Source organism: Heteronotia binoei, chromosome 17 (genome assembly GCF_032191835.1).
Source record: "Heteronotia binoei isolate CCM8104 ecotype False Entrance Well chromosome 17, APGP_CSIRO_Hbin_v1, whole genome shotgun sequence".
Lineage (NCBI taxonomy): Eukaryota > Metazoa > Chordata > Lepidosauria > Squamata > Gekkonidae > Heteronotia > Heteronotia binoei.
This window is the reverse complement of record NC_083239.1, coordinates 3236321-3263222: the sequence shown is the minus strand read 5'-3', so window position 1 is coordinate 3263222 and position 26902 is coordinate 3236321. Positions and strand designations below refer to the sequence as shown.

The 26902-nt window shown below is 42.0% G+C and overlaps 1 protein-coding gene across 1 annotated transcript in view; it reads right to left on the bottom strand.

The window, feature by feature from the left end:
* SEMA3A (semaphorin 3A) overlaps positions 1 to 26902 on the bottom strand; it is a 302131-nt gene that overhangs the window by 71668 nt on the left and 203561 nt on the right. The window contains exon 11 of the mRNA XM_060258129.1: positions 17577 to 17796. Within this exon, the coding sequence (XP_060114112.1) occupies positions 17577 to 17796 (220 nt within the window). The remainder of the gene's footprint in view (positions 1 to 17576; positions 17797 to 26902) is intronic.

Genomic DNA, 26902 nt, shown 5'->3' with positions numbered 1-26902 from the left:
TCCACTGGAGATCAGTGTTTATTCCTAATGCTACTGCAGCATTGTGACACTCTGACACTGACTAAATTCGAACCTAGGGGAGCATACATATTCTGTTCAGTCAAGATCTTCCAGAGACTTTAGAGGACAGAGAATGGGCTATGCCGTTGGATCCGACTGATATGTTGTGCTGAGTCAATGGGACGACAAGGGTCTATGGCAGGAAACTGGTGATCTGCTATGGACACAGCTGGCACTGCAGAACAGCCTGATGATGAAGGGGTTATGGAATTGGTGTTGGTTTGGCAATGGAGTCTAATGATGACCCTGCTGGAACTGTGATTTTATGATGAGGATGACTTGGATGACTTCATGAATGTTATGTCTAAACATGGGATGTTCTGATTAGTCCTCTTTTGCTTAACAGGCATAACCTCCCAAAAGTGAGACTTTCCCTTCTTTTATCAGATCAGTATCCCTATATCACCCTCTCAGTAGCAAGTTTACTTCTGATTGCTATGAGAATCAGGGAGTATAAAATTACAGGTCTGGGGAGATTACTGATTTTTAATGGTACTCTGTATATTCAAAGAGTCCCGTGGCGCAGAGTGTTAAAGCTGCAGTACTGCAGTCCTAAGCTCTGCTCATGAACTGAGTTCGATCCCCGGTGGAAGCAACCTTGCAGCATTTCTGCAAAATAACTCTTCTTACTGTGCTGCTCTCCAACATATTTATACGCAGAGAGGCTTCAGTACAAGACTAGAGACCCTGTGCAGTGGCCTCAGCACAATGGGCATCCCATCCCATGAGTGAAGCAGCAATGAATAACTGAATGTCATGGTCCTGAGTGCCAAAGTTTACACCTGACCATAGATTGAATAAGAACATAAGAGAAGCCATGTTGGATCAGGCCAATGGCCCCTCCAGTCCAACACTCTGTGTCACATAAGAACATAAGAGAAGCCCTGTTGGATCAGGCCAATGGCCCATCCAGTCCAACACTCTGTGTCACATAAGAACATAAGAGAAGCCATGTTGGATCAGGCCAGTGGCCCATCCAGTCCAACACTCTGTGTCACATAAGAACATAAGAGAAGCCATGTTAGATCAGGCCAAAGGCCCATCCAGTCCAACACTCTACGTCACATAAGAACATAAGAGGAGCCCTGTTGGATCAGGCCAACGGCCCATCCAGTCCAACACTGTGTCACAGTGGCCAAAAAAATTATATATATGTGTGTGTATTATATATTATATATATATGTGTGTGTGTGTGTGTGTGTATACACACACACACACATTGTGGCTAATAGCCACTGATGGACCTCTGCTCCATATTTTTATCCAAACCCCTCTTGAAGCTGGCTATGCCTGTAGCCACCACCACCTCCTGTGGCAGTGAATTCCACATGTTAATCACCCTTTGGGTGAAGAAGTACTTCCTTTTATTTGACTACATTTGACTACCAGCACAGAGACTTCAAAATAGACTGGAATGGAGAAACGCTGGTACTGGGAATCATGTGGATGAAAAACCCTAAGAAACCAGTTCTGGAGTCATCTCATATGCAATCACGCATGACATGTGACTGCGGTAGTGGAGGACATGTGACCTAATAAATGTTGTAAGAACCTAGTTGTCTGGCGATGGCATGCCAGGAAGGACTGGACCAAAGACTGTAGGCATAATGCCCTGTTGAGTGGGAGAAAAACCTTGCCCAGTATAGCATCAAAAGTGGCACCAATGAATTCAATTGAAGGCTGCAAAACTGATTTAAAAGCATTCAGCAGCAGTCACAAAGACACAGATTGATTTCACACTAACCTTGCTCCGCAGCAGGCTTCCCTTTTTCTCCAGAGCAAGCTTAGTGATTTTGCACAAGCCGCTCCGTGCTGCCATTTTTTGTCACGGCAACCCCTGATTTGACACGTGGCAACATAAATCTGAAAAAACAGGTTTACATTGCCGCACATCAAAGCAGGGGTTGCCATGACAAAAAATGGTGGTGCGGAGCAGCTTGTGTAAAATTGCTGGCTTGCTCCAGAGAAAAAGGGAAGCCTGCCATGGAGCAAGGTTAGTGCGAAATCAGTCTCTAAGACTGAGTGAAGGCTACGTTGCAGATCCAACAAGTAACCAAACATTAAGATAGGGGTAAAGGGGACAGAGCATCACTTCAAGATGGCGGATGCAAGTTTCTAGCGCTCTGGTGCCCCGTATGCTCCCTTCTAAAATTCGCTGACAATTTTGGCACTAAAAATCCTAAAAATGGCACAAAACTGAAGACTGCCCCAAGAGAACCAGCAATGGTAAAATCTTATTTTACTAGTGGAAAACAGAACAGTTCTGTGGGCTCTGAACTGTCACCCTCTTCTAAAATGGCGCCCATTAAAAATCAATTAGAGATACCAAGCTGAGAGTACAGTATGCTTGATTTTGAGGCTTTAAAGCGGGATCTTACAAACTCTCTACAGAATATGATGGCTTCAATGCTACTTATGTTAAAATATCGGACTTGACAAGTGAATTAAAGGAGACTTCAGAGATGATGGAGATGGTTTTCACCCTGGGAGAAACACTGCAGGAGTCAGTTAAACAACTACCGGAACAAGAGCTTGCATTGCAAACAAAAATCTCTAACTTAAAACATCTATGGCGCCTTAACGATTTAAAGTTTAGAAGAATTGATGAAGACGTGGGAAGTCCACAGATCAAGCCTCTTTTCTTTCAGACGTCATATGGGACACCTTTAAAGTGGTGATTCAGGGGAAGCTGTTATCGTTGACATCTTCTTAAAAAAAGAATCATAGAGTTGGAAGAGACCTCCAGGATCATCTAAATTCACAAGCACCACCCCCTAAAGAATAGACAGGAAGTTATTTCGGAGTTAATATCGAGACGGGATCTCTGGAAATAAGACAAAACAAATTTGGAGGTAAAAACTTGGAGGAAGCTAGAAATGGAAAGGAAAAAACTCTCGATGTTGGAAACTTCCTCTATTCAGAAAAATATATTATTTTTGCAGCAAAAGTTTGTCACTAAAACATCAAAGTCTAGGGTCTCCAAAATAAAGACTTCTCATTTAGTGCACACTATTAAATCACCTCAGGGGGTAGTTCATACCTCATTAAAAGGGATTACTTTGGCTTTCTCTCAATATTACAAATTACTTTATGCATCTGAGATCTCAAATTATGGACAAACAATAGCATACTTGAGGTCAATTCATTTTGATTCAAAATTGGCCAAGGATCATGCAGACTTTTTAGACCACCCAATAGAGGAATCAGAGCTGAGAGAGGCCTTGTCTAAATTGCATAACAACAAAACTACAGGAAGAGATGGTCTCCCTGTGGGGTTTTATAGGAAATTTCAGCCATTGATATTAAGACCACTGTTGAAAACATGTTAACCATGTTAACCACAGGTAGAATGCCAGCCTCCTGGAAGGAGGCTAGGGTTATAGTGATTCCTAAGAAGGGCAGAAGCAGAAGAGATCAGGAAGAGGTGGCAAGAATACACAGAAGAATTATACAAGAAGGATCTCAATGTCCTTGACAACCATGACAGTGAAATCGCTGATCTTGAGCCAGACATTCTGGAGTGTGAAATCAAATGGGCCTTAGAAAGCATTACTAAAAACAAAGTGCGCGATGATGGTATCCGGTTGAGCTATTCAAAATCCTAAAAGATGATGCTGTTAAAGTGATGAACACATTATGTCAACAAATCTGGAAAACACAACAGTGGTCACAGGATTGGAAAAGATCAGTTTATATTCCAATCCCAAAGAAGGGTAATGCCAAGGAATGTTCAAACTATCACACCATTGCACTCATTTCACATGCCAGCAAGGTCATGTTAAAGATCCTAGTATGATCCTAGCTTCATCAGTATGTAGACTGGGAACTACCAGAAGTTCAAGCTGAGTTTTAGAGAGGTAGAGGAACTAGAGATCAAATTGTCAACATTCACTGGATTATGGAGAAAGCACGGGAGTATCAGAAAAACGTCTGTCTCATTGACTACACTAAATCCTTTGATGGTGTGAATCATAACAAACTGTAGCAAGTCCTTAAAGAGATGGGAGTACCAGACCACCTCATATGTCTCCTAAGAAACCTGTATAAGGGTCAAGAAGCAACTGTCAGAACGAGATATGGAACAACTGATTGGTTTAGAATAGGAAAAGGAGTTCGACAAGGATGTATATTGTCACCCTGCTTATTTAATTTACATGAAGAGTACATCATGCGGAATGCTGGCCTGGATGAAGTACAAACCGGAATTAAGATTGCCGGGAAAAACATCAACCACCTCAGATATGCAGATGACACTACTCTAATGGCAGAAAGTGAGGAGGACCTAAAGAACTTCTTGTTGAGGGTGAGAGAGGAGAGCACAAAAGTAGGCTTGAAACTCAACATCAAAAAACCTAAGATCATTGGCCAAATAGAAGGGGAAAATATGGAAATAGTGACAGACTTCGCATTTCTGGGATCCAAGATCACTACAGATAATAATAATAATAATAATAATAATAATAATAATAATAATAATAATAATAATAATAATAATAATAATAATAATAATAATAATAATAATAATACAGATGGTGACTGTAGCCATGAAATTAAAAGACGTTTGCTCCTTGGGAGGACAGCTATGGTGAACCTGGACAGTATAATAAAAAGTAGAGACATCACCCTGCCAACAAAAGTTCGTAGAGTAAAAATGATAGTATTCCCAGTAGTAATGTATGGCTGTGAGAGCTGGACCATAAGGAAGGCTGAGCGTAGAAGAATAGATGCTTTTGAGCTGTGGTGCTGGAGAAGGATCTTGAGAGTCCCTTTGACTGCAAGAAGATCAAATCAGTCAGTCCTAAGGGAAATCAACCCAGACTATTCCCTGGAAGGTCAGATGCTGAAGCTGAAGCTCAAATACTTTGGTCACCAAATGAGAAGGGAGCACTCACTGGAGAAGATCCTGATGCTGGGAAAGACAGAAAGCAAAAGAAGAAGGGGATGGCAAAAGATGAGATGGCTGGACAGCGTTACTGATGTAACAAACACAAATTTGAGCAGACTTCGGAGGATGGTGGAAGACAGAAGGGCCTGGCGTGACTTTGTCCATGGGGTTGCAAAGAGTCGGACTCGACTGTGCGACTGAACAACAACAAGGAGGGCAAGGATAGATTCTACCCTGAACTGTACTGTCCAATATCTATCTTGAGCCATGATTTTAAGTTATTCTCCACAATTATGGCTACTAGATTAAACAAGACAATCTCACAATACATACATGGGGATCAGTCAGGATTTATCCCAGGAATGTCTATTAATGACAATATATGCAAGACCTTAAATCTAATCCATTAATGTCAATCGAATGATCTGTGTTCTGTTTTTGTAGCTCTGGATGCTGAAAAGGCATTTGACAGGGTGAAAATTTCTTATTTGAAAGATGTATTGAGATTTTAAAGAACTATCAACACTATTAACTAATGGGAATTATTTCCAATCTGTATAACCCCAGAGATCAAACACTATATTAGTGAGAAGTTCCCATTTAAATGGGTGACTTAGGTGTGGAGGCACTTGGGTATTCATATTCCTCTTTGACTAGCAGAATTATATAGATACAACTATGAAGTACTTACAACCTCAGTTAAAAAAACAATTGGAGGACTGGAACAAATTTAATCTCTTTCCACTGGAGAAAAATTAACGAATTAGCTCGTATTTCCCAAATTTCTTTTTCTTCTGCAACATTTACCTATCGCTATTCTGAACAATTGTTTTAAGACTTGGCAAGCTCAATGGGAAAATATTCTGTGGGGAATAAAGTTTCCGAGAATCAGCTTTAATTTGTTAATGAAACCTTTGAGTCTGGACGGCTTGGCTCTTCCTGATTTGCATACCTACTACATGGCAGCTCAATTAAAATAAATCTTGTTTTACTTTTGCTCTGAACCTTCAAAACAATGGGTTGGTATTGAACAGGAGTATTGTCATCCTTATGCCCTTCATGAAGTGCTATGGAATCGTCCTAGAGAGAGGCCTCAAAATATAAGTATAAACCCTTTTTTATTGCAAACTCTGTCAATCTGAGATAGGTATAGAGGCAGTGTTGGCACCTGGTATCTGACCCGTGAATGCCTTTCTTGGTCAGAGTTGGTTTGCTCCTGGAAAATCATCAAATTCTTTTAAAGAGTGGGTAAAATATTTAGATTATGTGATATAACCTACAGGGGAAAACTATGGTTGCATGACCAGATGGAGAAAAGATGTTGATTTAGTTGGTTCCAATATCAGCAATTATATTCCATGACTAGGGCGAATGATTTACAATCTGCTTCACAAAGGACTTTTACGTCTTTTGAAAAAAATAATGGCTGGGTTTTCTAGTTCAAAGGGTGTTTTGAAAATTATCTTCCAACTGTTAAATAGTAAAAAAAAATGTCATTGTTAACATCTCAACAAAAAGCTTGGCATAGGAATTGTAATCTCGTTTTGGATGAATCTCAAGGGAAACTTATATGGTCTAATTGTTTGTTCAAGTCAAAATCCAAAAATATTAGATTACAAAACTACATGGTATATTCCAGATGGTATATAACTCCAAGAAAGTTTTATTTTAGTACTCCAAATTGTTGGAAGAATTGTGGGTTCCTGGGCTTATTTTTACACTGCTGGTGGGAATGCCCAATTGTTTAGAGTCTACCCCAGACTGTATCCTCATATAACAGCTTGCAATTGTTGTAAGAGTGACCATGAACACTTTTGTAACTGTGGAGTGAGACAGCCTGCATTCCATTCTGAAATATATAACTGCTCCTTTGCTTTTGCATTACCCAGCCATCACATCCCTAATAGTTATCTTAGCAGCTTGTTAACATGTCAACCAAGGTCGTGGCTAGAGGAGACCGGAGGAAGTATTAGATATTGCACCTGAACTGTAGTAAGGAGGGGAAAGGGGATGTAGAATGCCCGCCAAATGTGCCTGTCGCTTTTTGCCATGCTTTGCTTGAAATGATAACGGTCCACCAAGGGTATATATGCAGTGCCTCTGAGCTGGAACCCCAGTTTCAGCAAACAGTTGCATTGCCTTAAGATGCTTGGAATAAACGTCTGAATCAACCATCTGTGTGTTCCTTGACTCTAGAGTCTGACACCAATTATCAAAGCTTTCTGGAATAAGATCTTACCAATTATTAATTTGATAACTGCTACTAAAATTCCAAATACTCCTGAATGAGTGCTGCTAAATTTTGGGGGGAATACAAATATTAAAAAGTCAAGACAACATCTAGTGGCTATCTTGTTATTAGCTGCTAAAACTGTGATTGTTCAATGTTGGAAAAAGAAGATCGCACCTATGGTCTGGAAATGGTTCCTTAAAATTTGGGATATACTAGTATCTGACAAAATCACGTCTCAAATTCTAACAGTAGATAACCTATTGTATAAGTCACATTTTGAGGAGAAATGATTTCCCTATTTTCAATATGTTACTTCAAACAATACAAAAGATTGTAAATTGCCAAAGAAGTATTTGGATTTTATCTACTACTGATTTGTACACGCTAATCCGATATTACTTATGCATTACTTTCAAATGTATGTACTACTTTGCATTTAGTCAGTCTTGCTCCTTTTAGTTGTTTTGTAGATGTGATTAATGTACTTTGGAAATTAAATAAAAGTTTTTAAAAGGAAAAAAAAAAGATAGGGGTAAACCCCACACCATTGTAGACATAGATAAGAAACAATGACAGACATGTATTTGGAGAAGACTAGTGGTGCTGAGGCTAATCCAAAAGGTAAAACTGTGTATGCCCTGTAGACTGTAATATGGAAATACACATCCTTAAGATCAATGCTAGCAAACCAGCAATTCTTTTGTAATAGAAAGATGACTTCTTGCAGGATGACATACAAAATATAGATTGAGAAAGAAACTTGTTCAATTTACAGAGGTCTAAGACTGCACTTTTCCAACATCCTTTTTGTGAATGATAAAATAAGGGGAGTAAAACTCTGGGGAGGTCAAAGCCAGTTTGGTGTAGTGATTAAGTGTGTGGACTTTTATCTGGGAGAACCGGGTTTGATTCCCCACTCCTCCACTTGCAGCTGCTGGCATGGCCTTGGGTCAGTCATAGCTCTGGCAGAGGTTGTCCTTGAAAGGGCAGCTGCTGTGAGAGCCCTCTCCAGCCCCACCCACCTCACAGGGTGTCTGTTGTGGGGGAGGAAGATAAAGGAGATTGTGAGCCGCTCTGAGCCTCTTCGGAGTGGAGGGCGAGATATAAATCTAATATCATCATCATCATCATCTTCAACCTTCACAATTGCTGCTTCCACAAAAAAGGTGTGAGTTTCAGGTAAAACAACTGTATCAAGATTGTGAAGAGAAGGAACCTGAATCTGATGGATTGGATACTGATTAAATTCAATATAATAACCATTCTTTATTATGGATGACACCATATGGCAGCTACAAGCATAGACAGATTCAAGATTGGATAAACATATGGAGTAGAGGTCCATCAGTGGCTATTACCCAACAAGGTATAGATCAGTGATGGCCAAACTAGCTTTTTTAAAAAAACAACATTTTATTGAGGTTATAAAGGAAAAAAGGGAAAGTAGGAAAGATATATGTGTATATGTATTCCCTGCATACAACTTTTCTCCAATTAGTCGTTACTATTCCAAAATTATACATGTTCTGATTCCAAAAACTACAGATACCTTTTCTATTCCATTAACATTTCCATAGCTCTATATTTAAATTTTAACCAGTTATAAAGGGCCTTCCCAGGTCCAAGAGAGTCTTCTTCCATTTATCCTTTTAACAAATAGTTAAGCTTGTCCATTTAGGTCAGTTTGCACATTCTTTACAATTAGTTCCTATTCAGCAGGAATCTTAGATGCTTTCCAAGATGTTGCAAGTAAACTATAAAGCTCTGCTAATTCAACCATTTTTTAATATATCCAAAATCTCTAAAGGTTACATATATATGTTCTAATATATATCATAATATTCTATTGTCTATCATTTTGTCATTCTAACATTTGGAACCATGTCACATCTTCTAATTTAAACAAAAATAATAGATGATTATTCATCTTTGTTAACAACTGGATCATTTATGAGTTTCTAAAAACTAGTATTACAGATATTTTCCTCCATTCTTTAAGCCCCTTTCTCACTGTCTTAACTTTTGGCCCTATTGACAATAAAAAAACCCAGAACTAGTCACTTATTAAATAAAATTCTCAGATTGATTTAAGTCTCCCATTATATTTTAATGACTCATAATTTTTCAGTCCTGCTGGCCATAATTTGCAAAAATATTAACCACTCATTTTAGCTATTCTATCTTCATTTAATGTTTCACCTTACATTTTAATTGAACTATTTAAGAGCAACTAAATTTAAATTTCTTTAACCCCTCTATAATTCTCACATTAATTTCCCAAATATAACAATAAATCATAAGATTTCCAAATAAAAAAAAATTAGCCACCAGCTTATGCCATTCCATATTTATCTAATTTTCCCCAATTTTTTTTTCTGTGCATGACTTAACACATGTATTAGTTCAGCTGAGCTATGCGGTTCTTCTCCTCCTCCTTCGTCTTTTTCTTCTTCCTCCTCCTCCTCCTCTTTCAGCTTCTCTGTAAATTTAAGACTGGATTGCTTCCAGGCCTCCTTAATAAATTGGCATAAACCTCCTTTGTAAAAGGGTTTTTCCCAGCAAAACCCATGTAGATCTTGTAGGTAATATCCATTTCTGTGCTTCCATTTGTCATTCCAAAACTTCAAATTTAATTTCAAATTTAGATAATAACATGTCCAATATACTGTCTGCAAATATGTCCTGTGGATTACATATTTAAGTTGATCTCTCCTCTGCTGTATTTGCTGGTTTAATACCCTGTTCCTTTTTAATTGTGGCTGGTTCATCTTCAATTTGTTTTTGTAAGCTGCACACTTTCCCCATCTTGCTGTCCATTTCTTTAATTTGATTTGAAATTTGTCTTATAGTATTTTGTATTTGTGCAAGACCAACCATAAGCATATTTTGCATATTTGTTTGAAATGCTCAGTACTTCCATAGAACACATTATTCCCGCCAGGTCAAAGGAACAGGAAGTGAGATATGCATATGAAGAAGATCACAGCTTTCTGGTTCTTTCCCGTTTATATTTGTAGAGTCCAATCTTTAATAGCTTGTAAAGCCCCAAAGCCAGGCAAAACAGCTTATATCCAACACAGTATTCCACTTCTCCAAATATACTTCCTCCTTTCCTTAATTCTGTTTTTTTTAATGCCTTCCTATTACTTTCTAATGTCTCAGCAGAAATTAGTCCAAAGAATATTTCAGTTCTTGAAAGAGCAGCTTAGAGTCTGTCTCAACGTTATCTCAATGGCTCTGGGTCAGAAGGTGAAGGAGCTGGGCGCACAGGTTGTGTTCTCGTCAGTGCTTCCTGTTGAAGGCCATGGATTAGGACGAGAAAGAAGAATAATTCAAATAAACAACTGGCTACGTCGATGGTGTCGTCAGGAAAGATTCGGATTTCTGGACCATGACTTACGCTTTTGAGATGGTGGTCTTCTATCGGGAGATGGTTTGCACCTTACAGAAGTAGGGAAAAGGGCGCTTGGTAACAGCCTTGCTAACCTAATAAGGAGGCCTTTAAACTAAATTGTATGGGAGAGCGAGACAATAATTCAAATCCTTGTATGATGCCAGAAACTGGAGAAAAGAACATTCTGCAGTCTTCTTCTTGGCTCCTCCACTCAAATCTTCAGGAATTTCCCAACCTGGAGTTGGCAACTGTTAAGTCACATTGACTGTCATAGGGGGGCTGCTTAGTTAAGTCATGCCAGTCAGGTGGCATCAAGTCACCTAGAGGGTGCTGGCAGGCCTAGGGTAGCTGTTATAGGGTTGCCAATCAACAGTTAGGGGAAGGGAACCCATCAGTTTGGAGGACCTCCCCTTGCTTCAGGGTTATCAGAAAGTGGGGAGGGGGGGAGGAAATATTTGCTGGGCACTCCATTATACCTTGTGGAGACCGATCCCCACAGGGTATAAAAAATAATTGATCCATGGGTATCTGGGGGAGGGCTGTGTTTTGAGGCAGAGGCATCAAATTATCAGCATAACATCTGGTGCCTCTCCTCAAAACACGACCCCCCAGTTTCAATTCAATTTCAGTTTCAAACCTTTAGTGGCATAGCATAAAATACAGAAGAAGATCTGGATAAACAAGATAAGTCAGAATTGAACTTAGGTTAGACATAAAATCAAGCATAGCCAGAGTTGTGTTGGAGAATGGTGGTCAAAAATTTTGCAACAGCACAGGTAGTTTCTGAATTAGAGTTGTTCAGGAAAAATCGACAGAAAGACAAATTGCTCTGATTGACAGTAGGAGGTGAGAATCTGCGAAACAATTCCTGATGGGGAAGAGTTTCAAAAAGATTGGACCAGAGTGTCAAGCATGCCATTTCTATATGCTATTTCTAATGGTGTTCAGCAGACAGGCCCGACGCAAAGCAGGACACTCTTCATGCTCTTCCTCCCCCCCCCTGCTTTCTCCTTCCTAACCAAAAGCTGCATAATAAATCCATCTGGTCCCAGGATGTTTAGAGTAACCTTGTGCTAACGGTGTAGAGTGCCTCTCCCCCAGATTCACACAAGCCAGGTCCTATTGGTTTCCAGAGAATGTGTGAGAAAGGGAGATGTTTTTACTAGCTGACATTCCTTAGTCATAAAGAGATACTAGTGAGTAGCCTTTGAACCCTCAACTCAATTTGCATCTTTATGTTATCCTTTTGAAGTTATCTGTAACCTTTCCCTTTAAAGCATGCCTATACGTTACTATGCAATGTTATGTATGTCATTACTTCCAAGGAGTCCATCCTTGGGCAAGCTATGGAGTTTTAACAATAAAGCAACTTTTGATTACAGAACAAAAGCTTGATTATTGAGAAATATCGATGCTTGACATTTTGGAAGTAATCCTACTTAGGGACATAACCGAATTGGCAACTTTCTGATCATATAGTGGAGAGAACTCCAGACAACGGAAAACTCCCCATAACTCTAGTGAGACCATGAAGTGAGCTGAGAGGAGATGGTGCCAGGGTGCAAACACCTCCGTTGTACATCCTCGATGCTAAGAGAGCTACAGGGAGAGGATCTCCCCTGCACATCCAGCAGCTGTTTAAAACCCCTAAAGTGTGGATCCCCCAAACATCCACCTCCTTGATGGATGAAGCACCAGTTCGGAGAGAAGCAATCCTGGCACTACTCTCCCTGTGCTCGAGCGCAGGGGAGGAAAGCGACCAGAGCCCTTTGAAGGCGAGTGGGCGAGATGGCCGGGATGATCGAGGGTGACCATGCCCGGATGAAGAGGAAGAGGACGGGGGAGATAGAGAACAGTCATGCTCAGATGATGACGAAGAGCCAGATCCTGACGCCTGGGAATTCCTCCAAATGGTGAGAACTGAGATGGCAGAGATGGCCAAAGGGCTGAGAGATGAGATGCAAGCCAATGCTACCTTCATGGCCCAAGAGATGAGGAGGCAATTGGAGAGAGTGCTGTAGCCACCAGACCCAAGAGAGGGACCAATACCCCCTTCGGTAAGGAAACAGCCACTACCTCCACCTCCTTTACCGCTCATACCCCGCGATTATGGGAGAGGATAAGATCTGGATGCCACCTTCGACGGGGATCCTGAAGAGGTGGAGTACTTCTCAATTCAAGCGAATAGCTTCATGCATTATTGGGGAAATACCTTCCCTGACGAATTCAGCAGAGTGGATTACCTGTGGTCGAAACTGAAAGGAGCGGCAAAAAAGATGGTACGTGAGTTTATACGAGACCAGAAGCCCCGAGCTAGATACTGTGGCCGCATTCCTTCGAGCCCTACTGACCCAGTACGAAGATCCCCTGCAAGAAATAAGAGCCCTCACCACTTTGAGAGACGTGCAGCAAGGATCCAAAACAGTGCATGAGTACGCTGCCGAGTTCTGGGCCAATGCGGCCAAAATCCGGGGGTGGAATGAACAAATGAAAACAGAGCAATTCCAGTGGGGCTTGAATGCAAGTGTACTGGATCAGGCCCTTAAAAAAGCCCGCCCTACTACATTGGTAGGATGGGTGCAACTAGCAGGTGAAGTAGAAACCAACATGAAGTGAGTGGCCCTACAACGCCAACAGCAGCAAGGGGGAAAAAGGGGACGTGACTCTCGGTTGGGGGCAAAACCAGATGGGAAGAAGGCCAGTCAAACTGGGGGAGCTACTAAACCAACTATCCCCCGACGCTGCTTTCGGTGTGGCAACTTAAATCACTTGGTTGCCAACTGCCCAGAATGACCTCGAGGCCCCCCCTTACTCTGAAATCCGGCGCACCCAAGGCGAAGAACACGGAAGGTCAATCGAAGGAGTCGATGAAGGGGAGCACCGCGACCCCTCTAGGGGAGGAAATTATTGTCGTAGACAAGCTGAGTGAAACATCCTGGGATGATGAGCTGGCGGGAAATGGGGATGACCTGCACTGAGAGGTGCCGAGCAGCAGGTCGTGGAATTAACGGCACCACTGAGGGTGAGAATAACTGGAACTTTATTTTTCATCCATTTGACTTTACTAAATCATAAACTAAAGAGATTCATTCACGCCCGAGCTCTGCTTGACTCGGGATGTACTAGAGACATAATCACACCCAAGTTAGTGGAAGCTCTGGGGCTCCCAAAGAGTCCATTACCTCGCCCCATACAGTTTGAGCAAATGGGTGGAATTATAATGAGAGGAGAGCCCTGCACTGAGCAAACCCAAGAAGTACCCGTGGGAATAGAAGACCATTGGGATACTGAGATATTTGTGATAGCTCCCTCATCGTCCTTTGATATTGTACTAGGGGTGGGATGGCTAGCCAAACACGAACCCGACATAAAGTGGGGAGACCAGATTATAGACTTTAAAGACAAAAGGTATGAACACCACCACTGGAACGGGGACTAGGGTCCAGAACCACCCCCAAGAAATGAAAAACTATGCTTAACCACTGAAGAAGTAAAATCAATCCCTAGGGAATACAGAGATTTAAAACAAATGTTTAGTGAAGAGGAAGCCAATGAACTTCCTCCCCATAGAAATACTGACTGTGCCATTGAATTAATCCCAGGACAGGAACTCCCAAAAGCTAAACTGTATTCAATGGGGTGGGCTGAGAATGCCGGATTGCGAAAATTTTTGGATAAAAATTTAAAAAGAAATTTCATAAGACCCGCTACCGCCCCCCACGCCGCCCCCGTACTGTTTCAGAAAAAGAAAGATGGGGGGCTTCGGCTTTGCACAGATTTTAGGGGGATTAATGAAATTTCCACTTCCATACCATTGATAAAGGACTTACTCAGCACCGTATCGGAAGGGAAAATTTTCACAAAGTTAGACTTACGAGATGCCTACTTCTGGGTGTGCATAAAAGAGGGAGATGAATGGAAGACAGCGTTTAACACACCTATGGGGCAATTTGAATATCTAGTCATGCCTTTTGGGTTGCAAGGAGCCCCTGGAGTGTTCATGAACTTTATAAATGAAGTTCTTCACAAGTACCTGTACAAAGGGGCAGTAGTGTACCTGGATGATATAATTATTTATTCTCAAAATGCGCAATCCCATGTGAAAGTCAGAGTTCCGAAAACCCACTATGAAAATCAACTGTATGCCAAATTGTCCAAGTGTGAGTTTTATAAAACAGAATTGGACTACATAGGATACCAAGTGTCCGGGAGGGGCCTAGCAATGGACCCTGCTAAAATCCAAATCGTGATAGATTGGGAACCCCCGAGAACACGTAGACAGCTCCAATCTTTCATCGTATTCACAAATTTTTATCGTAATTTTATACAGGGGTTCGCACACACCATGCTCTCCTTAATGGATCTCCTGAAAACGAAAGGAAAGGGTCCAGAGGCAAAACGGCCGGGAGCTAAGTTAGAATGGACGGCCAGATGCCAAGAGGTGTTCAATAAATTGAAAAGACTATTCACTAGCGAACCTATTTTAATTCACCCCAATGAGTTAAAACCTTTTGTGATACAATGTGACACCAGCGACGTCGCTGTGGGGGCAATTCTGATGCAACCTGATGAGGAGGGGACATTAAAACCCTGTGCATACATATCCAAGAAATTCACTCATGAACAGAGAAATTGGTCGGTATGGGACAAAGAGGCTTTCGCAGTAACCTGCGCTTTAAAAACTTGGAGATCATGGTTAGAGGAGGCGAGGGTCCCATTTGAAATTTGGACAGATCACAAAAATCTGGAAGCCCTCACGGGATGAAGGAAGTTGACAGAAAAACAAATCCGGTGGGCGGGCTTCTTTGCTAAATTTGACTTTACCCTAAAACACATACCCGGCTCCAAAAACTTTTTAGCTGACGCACTATCTAGACTCCCTCAACATAACAGTCAGAGGGAGGAAGTGATCGACTCCATCTTCCCACTGAGTGAAGTAGGAGGGGCAGTAATCACCCGCTCTAAGGCCAAGCGCGAAAAACTGGAGGAAAAATGGGGGGGGGGACATTAATCAATTAAGTGGAAAAAGAGGGGGAAGCCAAACCAGAGGGAGTAAAGAAAGGCAAAGGGGGCTTCTGGTACAAGGATGGTAAATTATATGTGCCAGAAAGTCTTCACAAAGAAGTGCTACAGTTTTGTCACAACAACAAATTTTCAGGGCACTTCGGATATGTTAAAACACTGCACTCAGTGAACCAGCAATTTTGGTGGCCGTTTATGAAGAGGGACATCTCCAATTATGTTGCCTCTTGTCTGATATGCATAATGGCGAAAAGAAGGGGGGGAAAGCCTCCCGGATTATTACAACCTTTGGAGACAGCTACCAGACCATGGTCGGTTGTCTTGATGGATTTTATTGTGGAGTTACCAGTGTCGCAAGGGAAAAGTGTAATTTTAGTGATAGTAGACACTTTTTCAAAACAAGCTCATTTCATAACTTGCGCTTTAATTCCTACTGCTAAAAAGTTAGCACAATTATTCTTCCAACACTCGTTCCAGGACAAGGTAATTAGTGACACGAGGCCCTCAATTCGTTGCCAACTTCTGGCGGGAGTTTTGTAAGCTAACTGGAATTGAGCAGGGATTGAGCTCAGCCTACCATCCTCAAACGGACAGTCAGACGGAGAGAGTAAATGCCTTATTAGAACAATACTTACGGTGCTTTGTGAACTATCAACAATTGAATTGGGTAGAGCTCCTGCCGTTTGCAGAATATGGATATAATAACAGTGTGCATAGCTCCACAAAGACTTCTGCATTCTTGGTAGTGAATGGTTATGAAGGGAAACCTTTCCCACTACGGCTGGGGGGAGTAATACCTGAGGTATCTTCATCTTTTGAACAATGGTGGGGAAAATTGGGAAAAGTTTGGAAAGTTATTCAAGAAAATCTGGAAGTGGCCAAAGAAACGTATAAGAAACATTATGATAAAAGCTATATTCCTGTTTGGGTCCAATTCTATGAAACCCAAAAAAGGCATCCTTATCCTTCATTATTTCCAAATGAAGGGAAGGCATTTAAAAGGAGCACAGTCCCTTTAAATGTGATGGCCAGAACTCCCTTCAGAATTCAATCATGCTTGTCACAACCTTGTTCCTGGCTCCACCCCCAAAGGCCTCAGATATTTCTAGAGTTGGACCTGGCAATGCTAGTAGCCAACCTGATCTCCTGGGATCACAACTGAACTCCAGACAACAGATCTCTCTCCCCATTCTGGAGAAAATAACTGCTTTGGAGGGTGTATCCCATTCTATTCACCTTAGGTCTCTGCCTTTACTGACAGAAATCGGTTCCCTAGCAACAGCCTCTGGCTAGCGGCTAGGCTGAGGAGGGAGAGGGATTGACAGGAAAGAGCCATAGTCTGTGAGGAAATGCTCCCAGAACAGCCAGGCCTTGCTGCCTAGTTGCATTATTGCAGCAACAGTTTCCTGGCTATTTCTGTGGCCTTCAGAGGCTGCGTTTGATGAGAGATTAGTGTGTTGCTGGCAACACTTTTTGTGAGGCTGACAGAGAGGAGACAGAGATCTGTCTGTCACTGAAGAAAAGCTGTTTTGGTGGTTTGTTCAACATTCCTAGGCCTGCATTCCTGGGTGGTGCAGGGGAGTCAGCCAATGACAGGCCAGAGAAACTGAATGAATGCACCTGTTAGCCAATGGGAGAGCTCCATTTGGCCACCACCAGCACAGGGGAATTATATCTAATGATGAATATTGTTACCTCAACTGTGGACAGAACATGGCTGGCCAAAGGTCACCCAGTGAGCATCATGTCTGAGGAGGAATTTGGACCATTTTATAAACTGGTTCTTTTATGACTACGCCACACTTACCCAGAGAAGGACCTCGAGGCTCCGGAGGGAATTCTCTTTGCAGCAATGTATTCCTAACAAGGCTGAAATCTGCAAAGGACTGTCGCAGCACGGCCTCATTTATTTCAACATACAGAGGCAATGTGAAGCACTTAACATTCCAAGCACTTTCTGACATCAGCTGATCAAACCTTACCTGTTCCGATGAACATGACATCGTACTGGCCATCCTCTGCATCCACTCGATCAACAACAATCTGTGTGAACTGGTAATCCACATCCGTTTTGATCATGATAGGGCGGTTATTGATGGGGAATACAGGGTTGTACATAGCTGGGTGGCTTCGTGCGAATGTAATGACTTCATCAGGAAGGTCCTTGGTAGAATCAAAACCACCAAATGTTTTACTCGGACACTGGTGAAGGCAACAAGAGAATATTGTCAACACAGCGGCTGCTCCTGCTAACAAGGTTACAGCAATGAAATTTCCATACTCTTTCATTCCATCTCCTTTCATCCAGTATTCCACACAGGCACCAGTGACTCAGTGGTGGATGGGGGACTTTAACGGTGTTTAGTGTAAGGCTTACTGCAAAGGTTCATCAGTGGATCTGCTAATGCTGAACATCAAGTTATGTACAGCTTCCAAGTGGAAGCTTCCAAGTCTCCATGCAATCCTGGATAGTTTACCAGATCTCCTCTGGCCCCACATGCTTCTGCCTTTATTGCAGTGATCTGGGAAGTTCCTGGTTCAAACCTTAGCTCTGCCAAAATCTCACTCAAAAGAAAGGATTGTAGAGTGGAGAATACAAATAAAAAACACACTGCTCCAGGCACAAGAGACAATTTAGTAATAGCCAGTTATTTGTTTACCAATATACCAGACTCCAATATACCAATAAACCAGACTCCAAAGAGCTTACAGTCTTAATAATAATTATCACCAGCAACCAAAGCCTACAATAATTACACAGGGAAAAATTCTCCCCTGTATAATTATTGTAGACTTTGGCTACTGGTGAATGTTTGCGGTGACTCCCCCATAAACACAAGTTCTTGCAAGTAAGACTGCACGTTCCTTGGAGTTTGCTTTGGCCCCATTCCAAAAGTGATAACCAAGGCGCTTTTTTTTAGCAGGAACACACAGGAACACAGTTCTGGCTGGCTTGGCATCGGGGGTGTGGCCTAATATGCAAACGAGTTCCTGCTGGGCTTTTTCTACAAAAAGCCCCAAGTGAAACAATGGTGATATTAGGGGGTGTGGCCTAGTATGCAAATGAGTTCCTGCTGGACTTTTTTTCCTACAAAAAAAGCCCTGGTGATAATTATTAAGATTGTAAGCTCTTTGGAGTTTAGGTTGGCCCCACTTCAAAGTGACAGCAACAACCAGGGCTATGAGTTTTTTGGATTCAACCCATTCATCCTTGGACCTGAGGAAGATATGAAATGGTGTACTGGATAGACTCACTGTATTTTATATTTGGGATTTGTATGTTGTATATTTGTAAACAAATGAGTAGCTATTACTAAATTGTCTCTTGTGCCTAGAGCAGTGTATTTTTGAGTTGTAAAATCTCACTCAAGGCATCATTGTATCACCCTTCTCTTTGCAATAGCAACCACGTTGTAAGATGATAGACCAAAGTCACATCAATTGCTCTCAACTCCTGAACATGAAGTGCTATGGGTATTATATTTTACATTTATCATGGATGAAGAATGCCCAGCTGTCACTTTCTATCTCATTTTGAAAGGCCAAGATGTAATTACACAACCCTGATCTTGGAAGATACTCCATAGGGACAAAAATCAATTGTCTTTGCCATCACCTTCATACAGGCTATTAAATCATTCATCAGAGAGGAAATAAGCAAACGTCATCAACAATTGTCTTGACAATGTATTCTATTGTAGCCAAGTTTTATTACGTATTGGAATGATCATTTTCACCCAGTGATTTAACTGTGTGTTCTTCCTTGCAACAACATCCTAGCTAATACTTTTATTAGCTAATACCAAAGCCTGAGATACCTGAAGATCAAACACCATTAAAAACCAGAAACACTGCAAGAAGTTCCTTTGGTTTTTTTTTTTAAGGCAATCCCATATTCTAGCTGTTAAATAATCCCAATTCACAATGGTTTTGTAGTCTGTAGCAATTTTATATATATATTTTAAAAAAACCCTCACATTTCATATCTCCAAGGCCGTCTTTATTTCCAGATGAAATGCAATATTGATTACTTTAATTAATTAGATAACGATTGATCAGAAAATGTATGCGAAATGCTTTGAACAAGAAATAGTAATTTAGAAGTGCTGACTATAGTTAATGTAGTTGGGATTCCTACACAAGAACATGTTTGAATAATCCATAACACCAGACATACAGGCGTTTTAGAACAATTCAGATTCAAGCTGTAATTAAGAGCACTCAAGCATTTTTTTTGTTAAACTAACACTTCGTTTACATGTTGATATCAACATCATGAAACATTGGGAAAATAGCATTAGAACAGTTACAAAACTGCTGACTTGCAATGCTATGCCATAGCTGTTAATTCTCCAAAATCACTATCTTTCCAAGGGGAAAGGGGGGGGGGTGGAGTTTACAAAACAGGTTGCCTCTTGAGAAGGAATGAGCCTCTCCAAGCAAATTTCTTCCTCTTGCTGTGGGTTTAATATTTCAGGTGGCTGTAGAAATGCTAACCCTTGTGGTTTAAGAAAGCTATGTCCATTTCACAATGGCAAAGAAGAAGAGGAGGAGGAGATGGGATTTATACCCTGCTTTTAACTCAGAGTCTCGGAGAGTCTTAAAATCTCCTTTCCCTTCCCATCCCCACAACAGACACCCATGAGGTAGGTGGGGCTGAGAGAGCTCTTCCAGAACTGCTCTTGACCAGAACCGCTCTGAGAAAGTTATGACTGATCAGGGGTTCTTTTGTAACAAGAAGTCCTTAGCCAATCCTCCAAGAGCTTACAGTAGGCCCTGTAAGAAGAGCCCTGTAAGCTCTTGGAGGATTGGCTACATCAGGGGTGTGTGGCCTAATATGCAAAGGAGTTCCCGCTTCAAAAAAGCCCAGCCACAAAAAAGTCACTCCAGCAGCTGCAAGTGGAGGAGTGTGGAATCAAACCCAGTTCTCCCAGATAAGAGTCCGCACACTTAACCATTGCGCCAAACTGAGCCCTCCTCATGACCAATGTTCCCTCTAAGTTGCAGGGTCTTGTGAGCAAAAATTCTACTTTTTGAGCTACTAAGTATTAAAGTTGTGAGCTACTGGCATTAAAGTTGTGAGCTGCTGCATAAATTATTGTGCTCTGGGGCCATTTTTCTTGAGCGAATGCGTGAGCTGGAGGCTAAAAATCTTGAGCCATGTCAGTTTAGAGGAACACTGCTCTTGACTTAATTTGGAAGTATGCATTTAAAAGCCTAGAAACTTGAAATGGAATTACTAAGGTTTCCTAAAAGTGGAGGAATACATCTTGAGAAACTTGCTTTCCCTTTCAGCCTGATTGCTGCATTGGGGAGCAAATTTTTCAAGTGCCTCATGAACTCAGTTATTTAGAATGCCCCCCCCCCCCACCTCCATTCTGGATATGGGAAATGGGGGACTAAATCCATCTCTCTACAGTCCTAATCCAAGTCAGCCACTTGTAGGACTTAAGAAAAATTCTTTCCTCACAGCTGCCATCTGCCCATGTGAACAATGAAATGGTTTGGGGAACCCCAAACCTGACTAATTTAAAATGTCTAGTTTGGGTCCTAGTTTTGGCTTGACATTAGCTGTTTTTAGAAGATGACATGGGGCACTGTGCCAGGGGCAACTGTTCTACTAAGCACACCCCTGGAATTATCACCCTGTTATTGCTTCAGGTGTCAAAATTTACTTTTCAGAAAATGACATAGTAGGCATAGGTAGCAATTTAAAACAAGTTTTGGTTTATTTAAACAAACCGGCAGGGAAGGGATGGGATCAATTAGGCTGTCAATGCTGTGGAATGGCAGGCGCAACCTCTTAGTTGCTAAAAGCAAGTTTGAACAATTCAGTTTTCCAGGTCCTGAGGAACTGTGGTAGATCCCACAGGGCCCTTATGTTTTCAGGAAGGGCGTTCCATCAAACAGGAGCTGCCACCAAACAAGCTCTAGTCTTGGTGGTGAACAGGCAAGCTTCTTTTGGCCCACGGATCATAAGAAGATGTTGTGAACCAAAACATAGTGCTCTCTGGGGCACATATGGGGAAAGGCGGTCCCTTTCCCTTCTCAAGATGTGATTCTGTGTTTTACACATATAAAGACTGTTCTTAATTCCTGGGAACAGCCTCTCATCAGAGTTTCCACTATTCAAAGTCATCCCACATGGGCTCAGAATCAGACTGCTTTGTGTCTCTTGTCACACACTAGAGCAGGGGTGTCAAAAACATGCAGCCCGGGGGCCGAATCAGGCTCCCGGAGGGCTCCTATCAGGCCGCAAGCAACTGGTTGTCCTCTGCTTCCTTTTCCCTCTCTCTTGCTTCCTTCTGCATAAGAGCTTGCTTTGTAAGGCTTTCTCAATTGCACATCAGAGCCACTGGCCTCTCTTCCTTCTATTGGCTGAGGCTCCTCCCCCTCCTGGTCCCTTGGGGAAGGAAGGAGAGAGCCAGAGCTTCATTTGCCTAGTTCCCAGGAGCCCATGGGAGAAATACAAAGAAAGCACCTTTTAAGACCAAGTGCTAATGTTTTAAGCATGTTTTAAGGGTTTTTTTTAAAAAAAATAAAAAATATCTTTGTGTTTATTTGTGTCCTTTATAAAGTTTATATCTCTGCTACCTAATCTTAAATAGGTACACACATTGCCTGGCCTGACATGGCCCAGCCCGACAAGATCTCATTTTGCCCTCGTGGCAAATGACTTTGACATCCCTGCACTACAGACCATCACAAAGACCGCCACTGTCTTTTCTAGTCGCTCTCCAACTACTTCCACTCTGTAACTGCTTTTTCCAACTGCCTAACTGCCACCCTCTTTTGGCAGAAGCAGTTCACCAATCGGAGTGAGTTCCGTTTAGTTGTCATTCACTTGCAGTTCCGTTAACTGTCACTCGTATGCACTGCCTCTCAGCATGCCCATGCCTACTGTCCGTCACAGACACAGTAATCAGATAATTGTGATCAGTACCTACTGAGCCAGGCAACAGCTAAGCTGTCCTCTGCACAGAAACAAAATTGCTTGCAGGGCTACTCATTTGTAATAACAAGGAAGTCTTCAATATGCTCTGCAGAGCAGCTCAGCTCAACAAAAAATGGGCATGTCAAACAAGATATGGTTGAATGTCAATCACAGTCCTGACGATTAATGACTGTAATCACTTAAAACCCCTTTGTGATTTCTTAAAAGAAATAAGTGCTGAATCATTTTAATAAATTCATTTTTATTACGTTTGTATTGATTTCTTGCTTGTGATTGAAAGGAAAACCATAAATCTAGCATCTAATCCATATCTGTCCACAATCCAATGTCTGAAAAGTACTCCAGAAATAGTGCTGAGTTCAAATAGAAGAATATGGAAGAGTATGGACAATATGGAAGAATATGGACAAAGCAGAGTACACTCTGTCCCCAAGTCAGAAGACCCACCTTTTTTGGTAAGTTTTGAACTTCTTTTCACAAGAGTGTGAAATGGTGTGGGCTTCAGATGGGTTTCTTGAACATATGAACGTATGAAGCTGCCTTCTACTGAATCAGACCCTCGGTCCATCAAAGTCAGTATTGTCTACTCAGACTGGCAGTGGCTCTCCAGGGTCTCAAGCTGAGGTTTTTCATGCCTATTTGCGTGGACCCTTTTGAGTTGGAGATGCCGGGGATTGAACCTGGAACTTTCTGCTCACCAAGCAGATGCTCTGCCACTGAGCCACAGCCCCATTCATGGCTCTCCAGGGTCTCAAGCTGAGGTTTTCCACACCTCTTTGCCTGGACCCTTTTTAGTTGGAGATGCCGGGGATTGAAACTGGGACCTTCTGCTTCCCAAGCAGATGCTCTAGCACTGAGCCACCGTCCCTCCCTTCTTGCCATAACTCAAATGTGGAGAATGTGCACTTTTGAAGTAAAGCAGTGCCAATGAACAGCATCCACATTCAGAGGGCCCATGAGTACATAAAAAGGGCCCTGCTGAATCAAAGCAGTGGTCCATCTAGTCCAGCTTCCTGTCTCATATAGTGGCCAACTAGTTACTGTGGAGGGCCAACAACAAAGCATAGAGGCCAAGGCTTCCCCTGATGTTGCCCCACAGCACTGGTGTTCAGAGGTTTACTGCCTTTGAATATGGAGGTTCCCTTTAGTCACTATGGATAGTAGCCCCTGACAAACCTATCTTCCATGGATCTGTCTCATCGCCTTTTAAATCCATCTATGCATTTGGTCATCACAACACCTTTTGGCAGTCAACTCCATATCTTCTTCATCTGCTGAGTAAGGAAGTACAGATGTCTTTCACCTGCACTGCATTCCTCTCTATGCAATGTGTCTTTGGAAATTAGGGTTTGTAGAATCTTTCGGGCTCAAGTGCCGTGTTCTACTGGAGAAAGTTTTCCTTCCAGATGTTTCGTTCTCAGCTGCGGAGAACATCCACTGAGGATGTTCTCCGCAGCTGAGAACGAAACGTCTGGAAGGAAAACTTTCTCCAGCAGAACACGGCACTTGAGCCCGAAAGATTCTACAAACCCTAATGATGTTACCAGCCGTGAAAACCTGAAATCTTTGATGTCTTTGGAAACTTGCAGCAAAAACTGAATGTCTCAAAAGTTTGCTACTCTATTACCTTCAAATGCCTCTCATGCCATAACTTCAAACACAAATCATACTACATCTCTCAACTTTAATTTAGCATGTCTATAAATCATGCCTAATTACTGTCTAAATAATTACATCAGAATTTACGTGTTACAAATGGTGAGAGCGGTTGGGTGAACTTTACTTCCTAGCCAAGACATTGCCTCTCAGCTAAAGGAGGTTGTTATTTATTTATGAAGATAACTGGAACAGGAATTGTGACATACTTTATACACCAAAGAAAGTGTAACAGCCTTCTGGATCTAAGGAGCTGTCTGCTAAACGGCACTTTGGACTAGTGTTTCCTGAACAGCAGACTCCCAGGTCACATGGCAAATTTCTTTGAAACCTGAGAACAGCTTCTCAAGAAGTTTTTCATATGAATTGCACATGTGGTGTTTGAAGGAAAAATACCAAACGTTATGCTAGGTTTGCCCAATTTCCTTGACACACCTGAAGTAGCTCTTTGATACAGACCAATAAATAATTGGGGTGGGAGTTATGGTTTTCCACTCTGAAGTGATCCTTACGGTATTACATTTTTAACACAGACAAATGTTATTGAAATGGCAGGTTCACACTGTCAGTTTCTCCACACAATAATGTATCTCACTGAATTAAGCTGCAGTTTTTCCCCATGGTTCATGGAAGCATTTGGGATTATAAAATAGCTTGTACAGCCTGATGTGATACAGATACTTATCCTGCATCTTGGTTCTGACATGGCACATTGCCAAAGAGAGAAGCCTTACTTTTCTATCACAACAAAGCTGAGAGATCAGGCATCATAAAAACAGTCAACACAATGGAACCCCCTAGGACATAACAGAGATATTGGCTTCCTATTTCAGTAGACATAATAATTAATAACTAAGTTGTTTAGTTCTCAGCTTTTCACCGAAAACAGATTATGTTGGTTTTAAAGATGCCACTGCAATCAGTTCTCAGGCATGTTATTAACCCCATCAGTACCTGTTCTGAATCCAAAATTGCAGCTTTTTTTGCTCTTGTTTAATATGTTTATCCACTTCCAGCTGCAGTTACCACTCTGTCATTTTGGCATCTAGATTCTAATGGTGCTTCCTGGCAACAAATCACGCCCCCCCCCAGCATGAAATATGAGGAACACCCTTTTCATTGAACCTTACAGAGGTCTGGTGTTGCTTATACCATTCTTTGCTCATCTTGAGATGCCACTGGCACACTTCTAAATGTCATTCTCTCACATTTAGGTGTTCAGGTTTGTAGCTGTATGCTGCTGTATTCTTCCCTTGCTCCATTTTTAGTTATACATCTTGACTCTAACTGGTTCTTTCTGACCATCAACCAACCCAGCAACAACGCCCCCTCCCCAAATAAGGCCAAGATCAACTGAACCTAACCTGATTTCAAACTGCAACAAAGGTTTGGGGCAGCAGTGTGCTGACTCAGAATTGAGCTGGCGGAAACAGGGGCATCCAGATGGTTCGTGGTCTGCCACTGCAACAGGGATGGGCTGTGGGCACCTCGGAGGAGTGTCCACAGCACTCATGCACCTGTCTGCTGTTCCCTGGTATGCTTCCCAGCTACCAGACAGCCGGGGAGGTCCCTCAGAGATGCCTCAGCTATTTGGTACCACTTAGGAAGTGGTACCTTTTTGAGGTGGCTGGAATGCACTTAGGAATGGGGTGAGGGCGGGAACAGGATGGGAGCCAGATGTGTGCATTTGGATGCGCTTTTCTGATCCATTTGCCAGCCGTCCATGGGGTGGCTTATACTACCTGTCTGGAACCACCCTAACAGTCAAGAAGTTCTTCCTAATGTGTAGCAGAAAACTCTTTTGTTTTTGTTAGAAGCCCTTTCCAATCTTGCCCCTTATTTGCTGGAAAATTTAAAAACCCAAACCATCTGATTTTCAACACCTATATGCTCGTGCTATATGAGAGTGCCCACGTGCGTTCAGTAAGAAATAGAAACTTTAGTTGGCAAAAATGAAAAAAAAAAAAAGACAAATATGGTTTCTAGTGCATAAAAGGGGAAATGCTGAACCGTTGTTCTCGGTTATCGTTTTTACTTCTCTGTTACAATGGACAGGCATGCTTCTCCTGGGATCTCAGGATTACAGATATGTACACTGAGGGGACTTTAAAGACAAAGCAATAATGGCCTGTCCATCATAGGCAATTGCTTGCAGGAGACGAAGGGGGCCCTACTACAGAAGTTGGCCATGCTGTCCTGTTTGCTGCAGGAACATGAAATCTTCACATTCAGTAAAAAAGTACATGAGCCTTCTGAGGACTGTACTGCCTCAGAATGCAGACGGTGCATTCTCCATGAAATGCTGGAAGTTGTTGCTCGTGGAACACAAGCACAGAAAGGAGCTGCTTTTATGCTGAATCAGACCCTGATCGATGTCAGTATTGTCTAGTCAGAGTGGAAGCAGCTCTCCAGGGTTTCAGATAGAGGTCTTTCACATTACTTATCACCCAAACCTTTTAGCTGGAGATGCTGAGTACTGAACCTGGGACCTTCTGTGTACAAAGCAGATGCTCTACCACTGAGGCATAGCCCTCCCTGATCTTCTGTCCCACTCTTCTTCTCTGATCTGATAGTTTTTTCAAGCAAGAAATTTTATTATGTGGGGTACATTCAAACATGATCTTCCCACCTGTATTCTGAAGTAGTTACTCAAGACTTCCATCCTCTAAATGCGCAGGCTGGCTCAAACATCTTGCA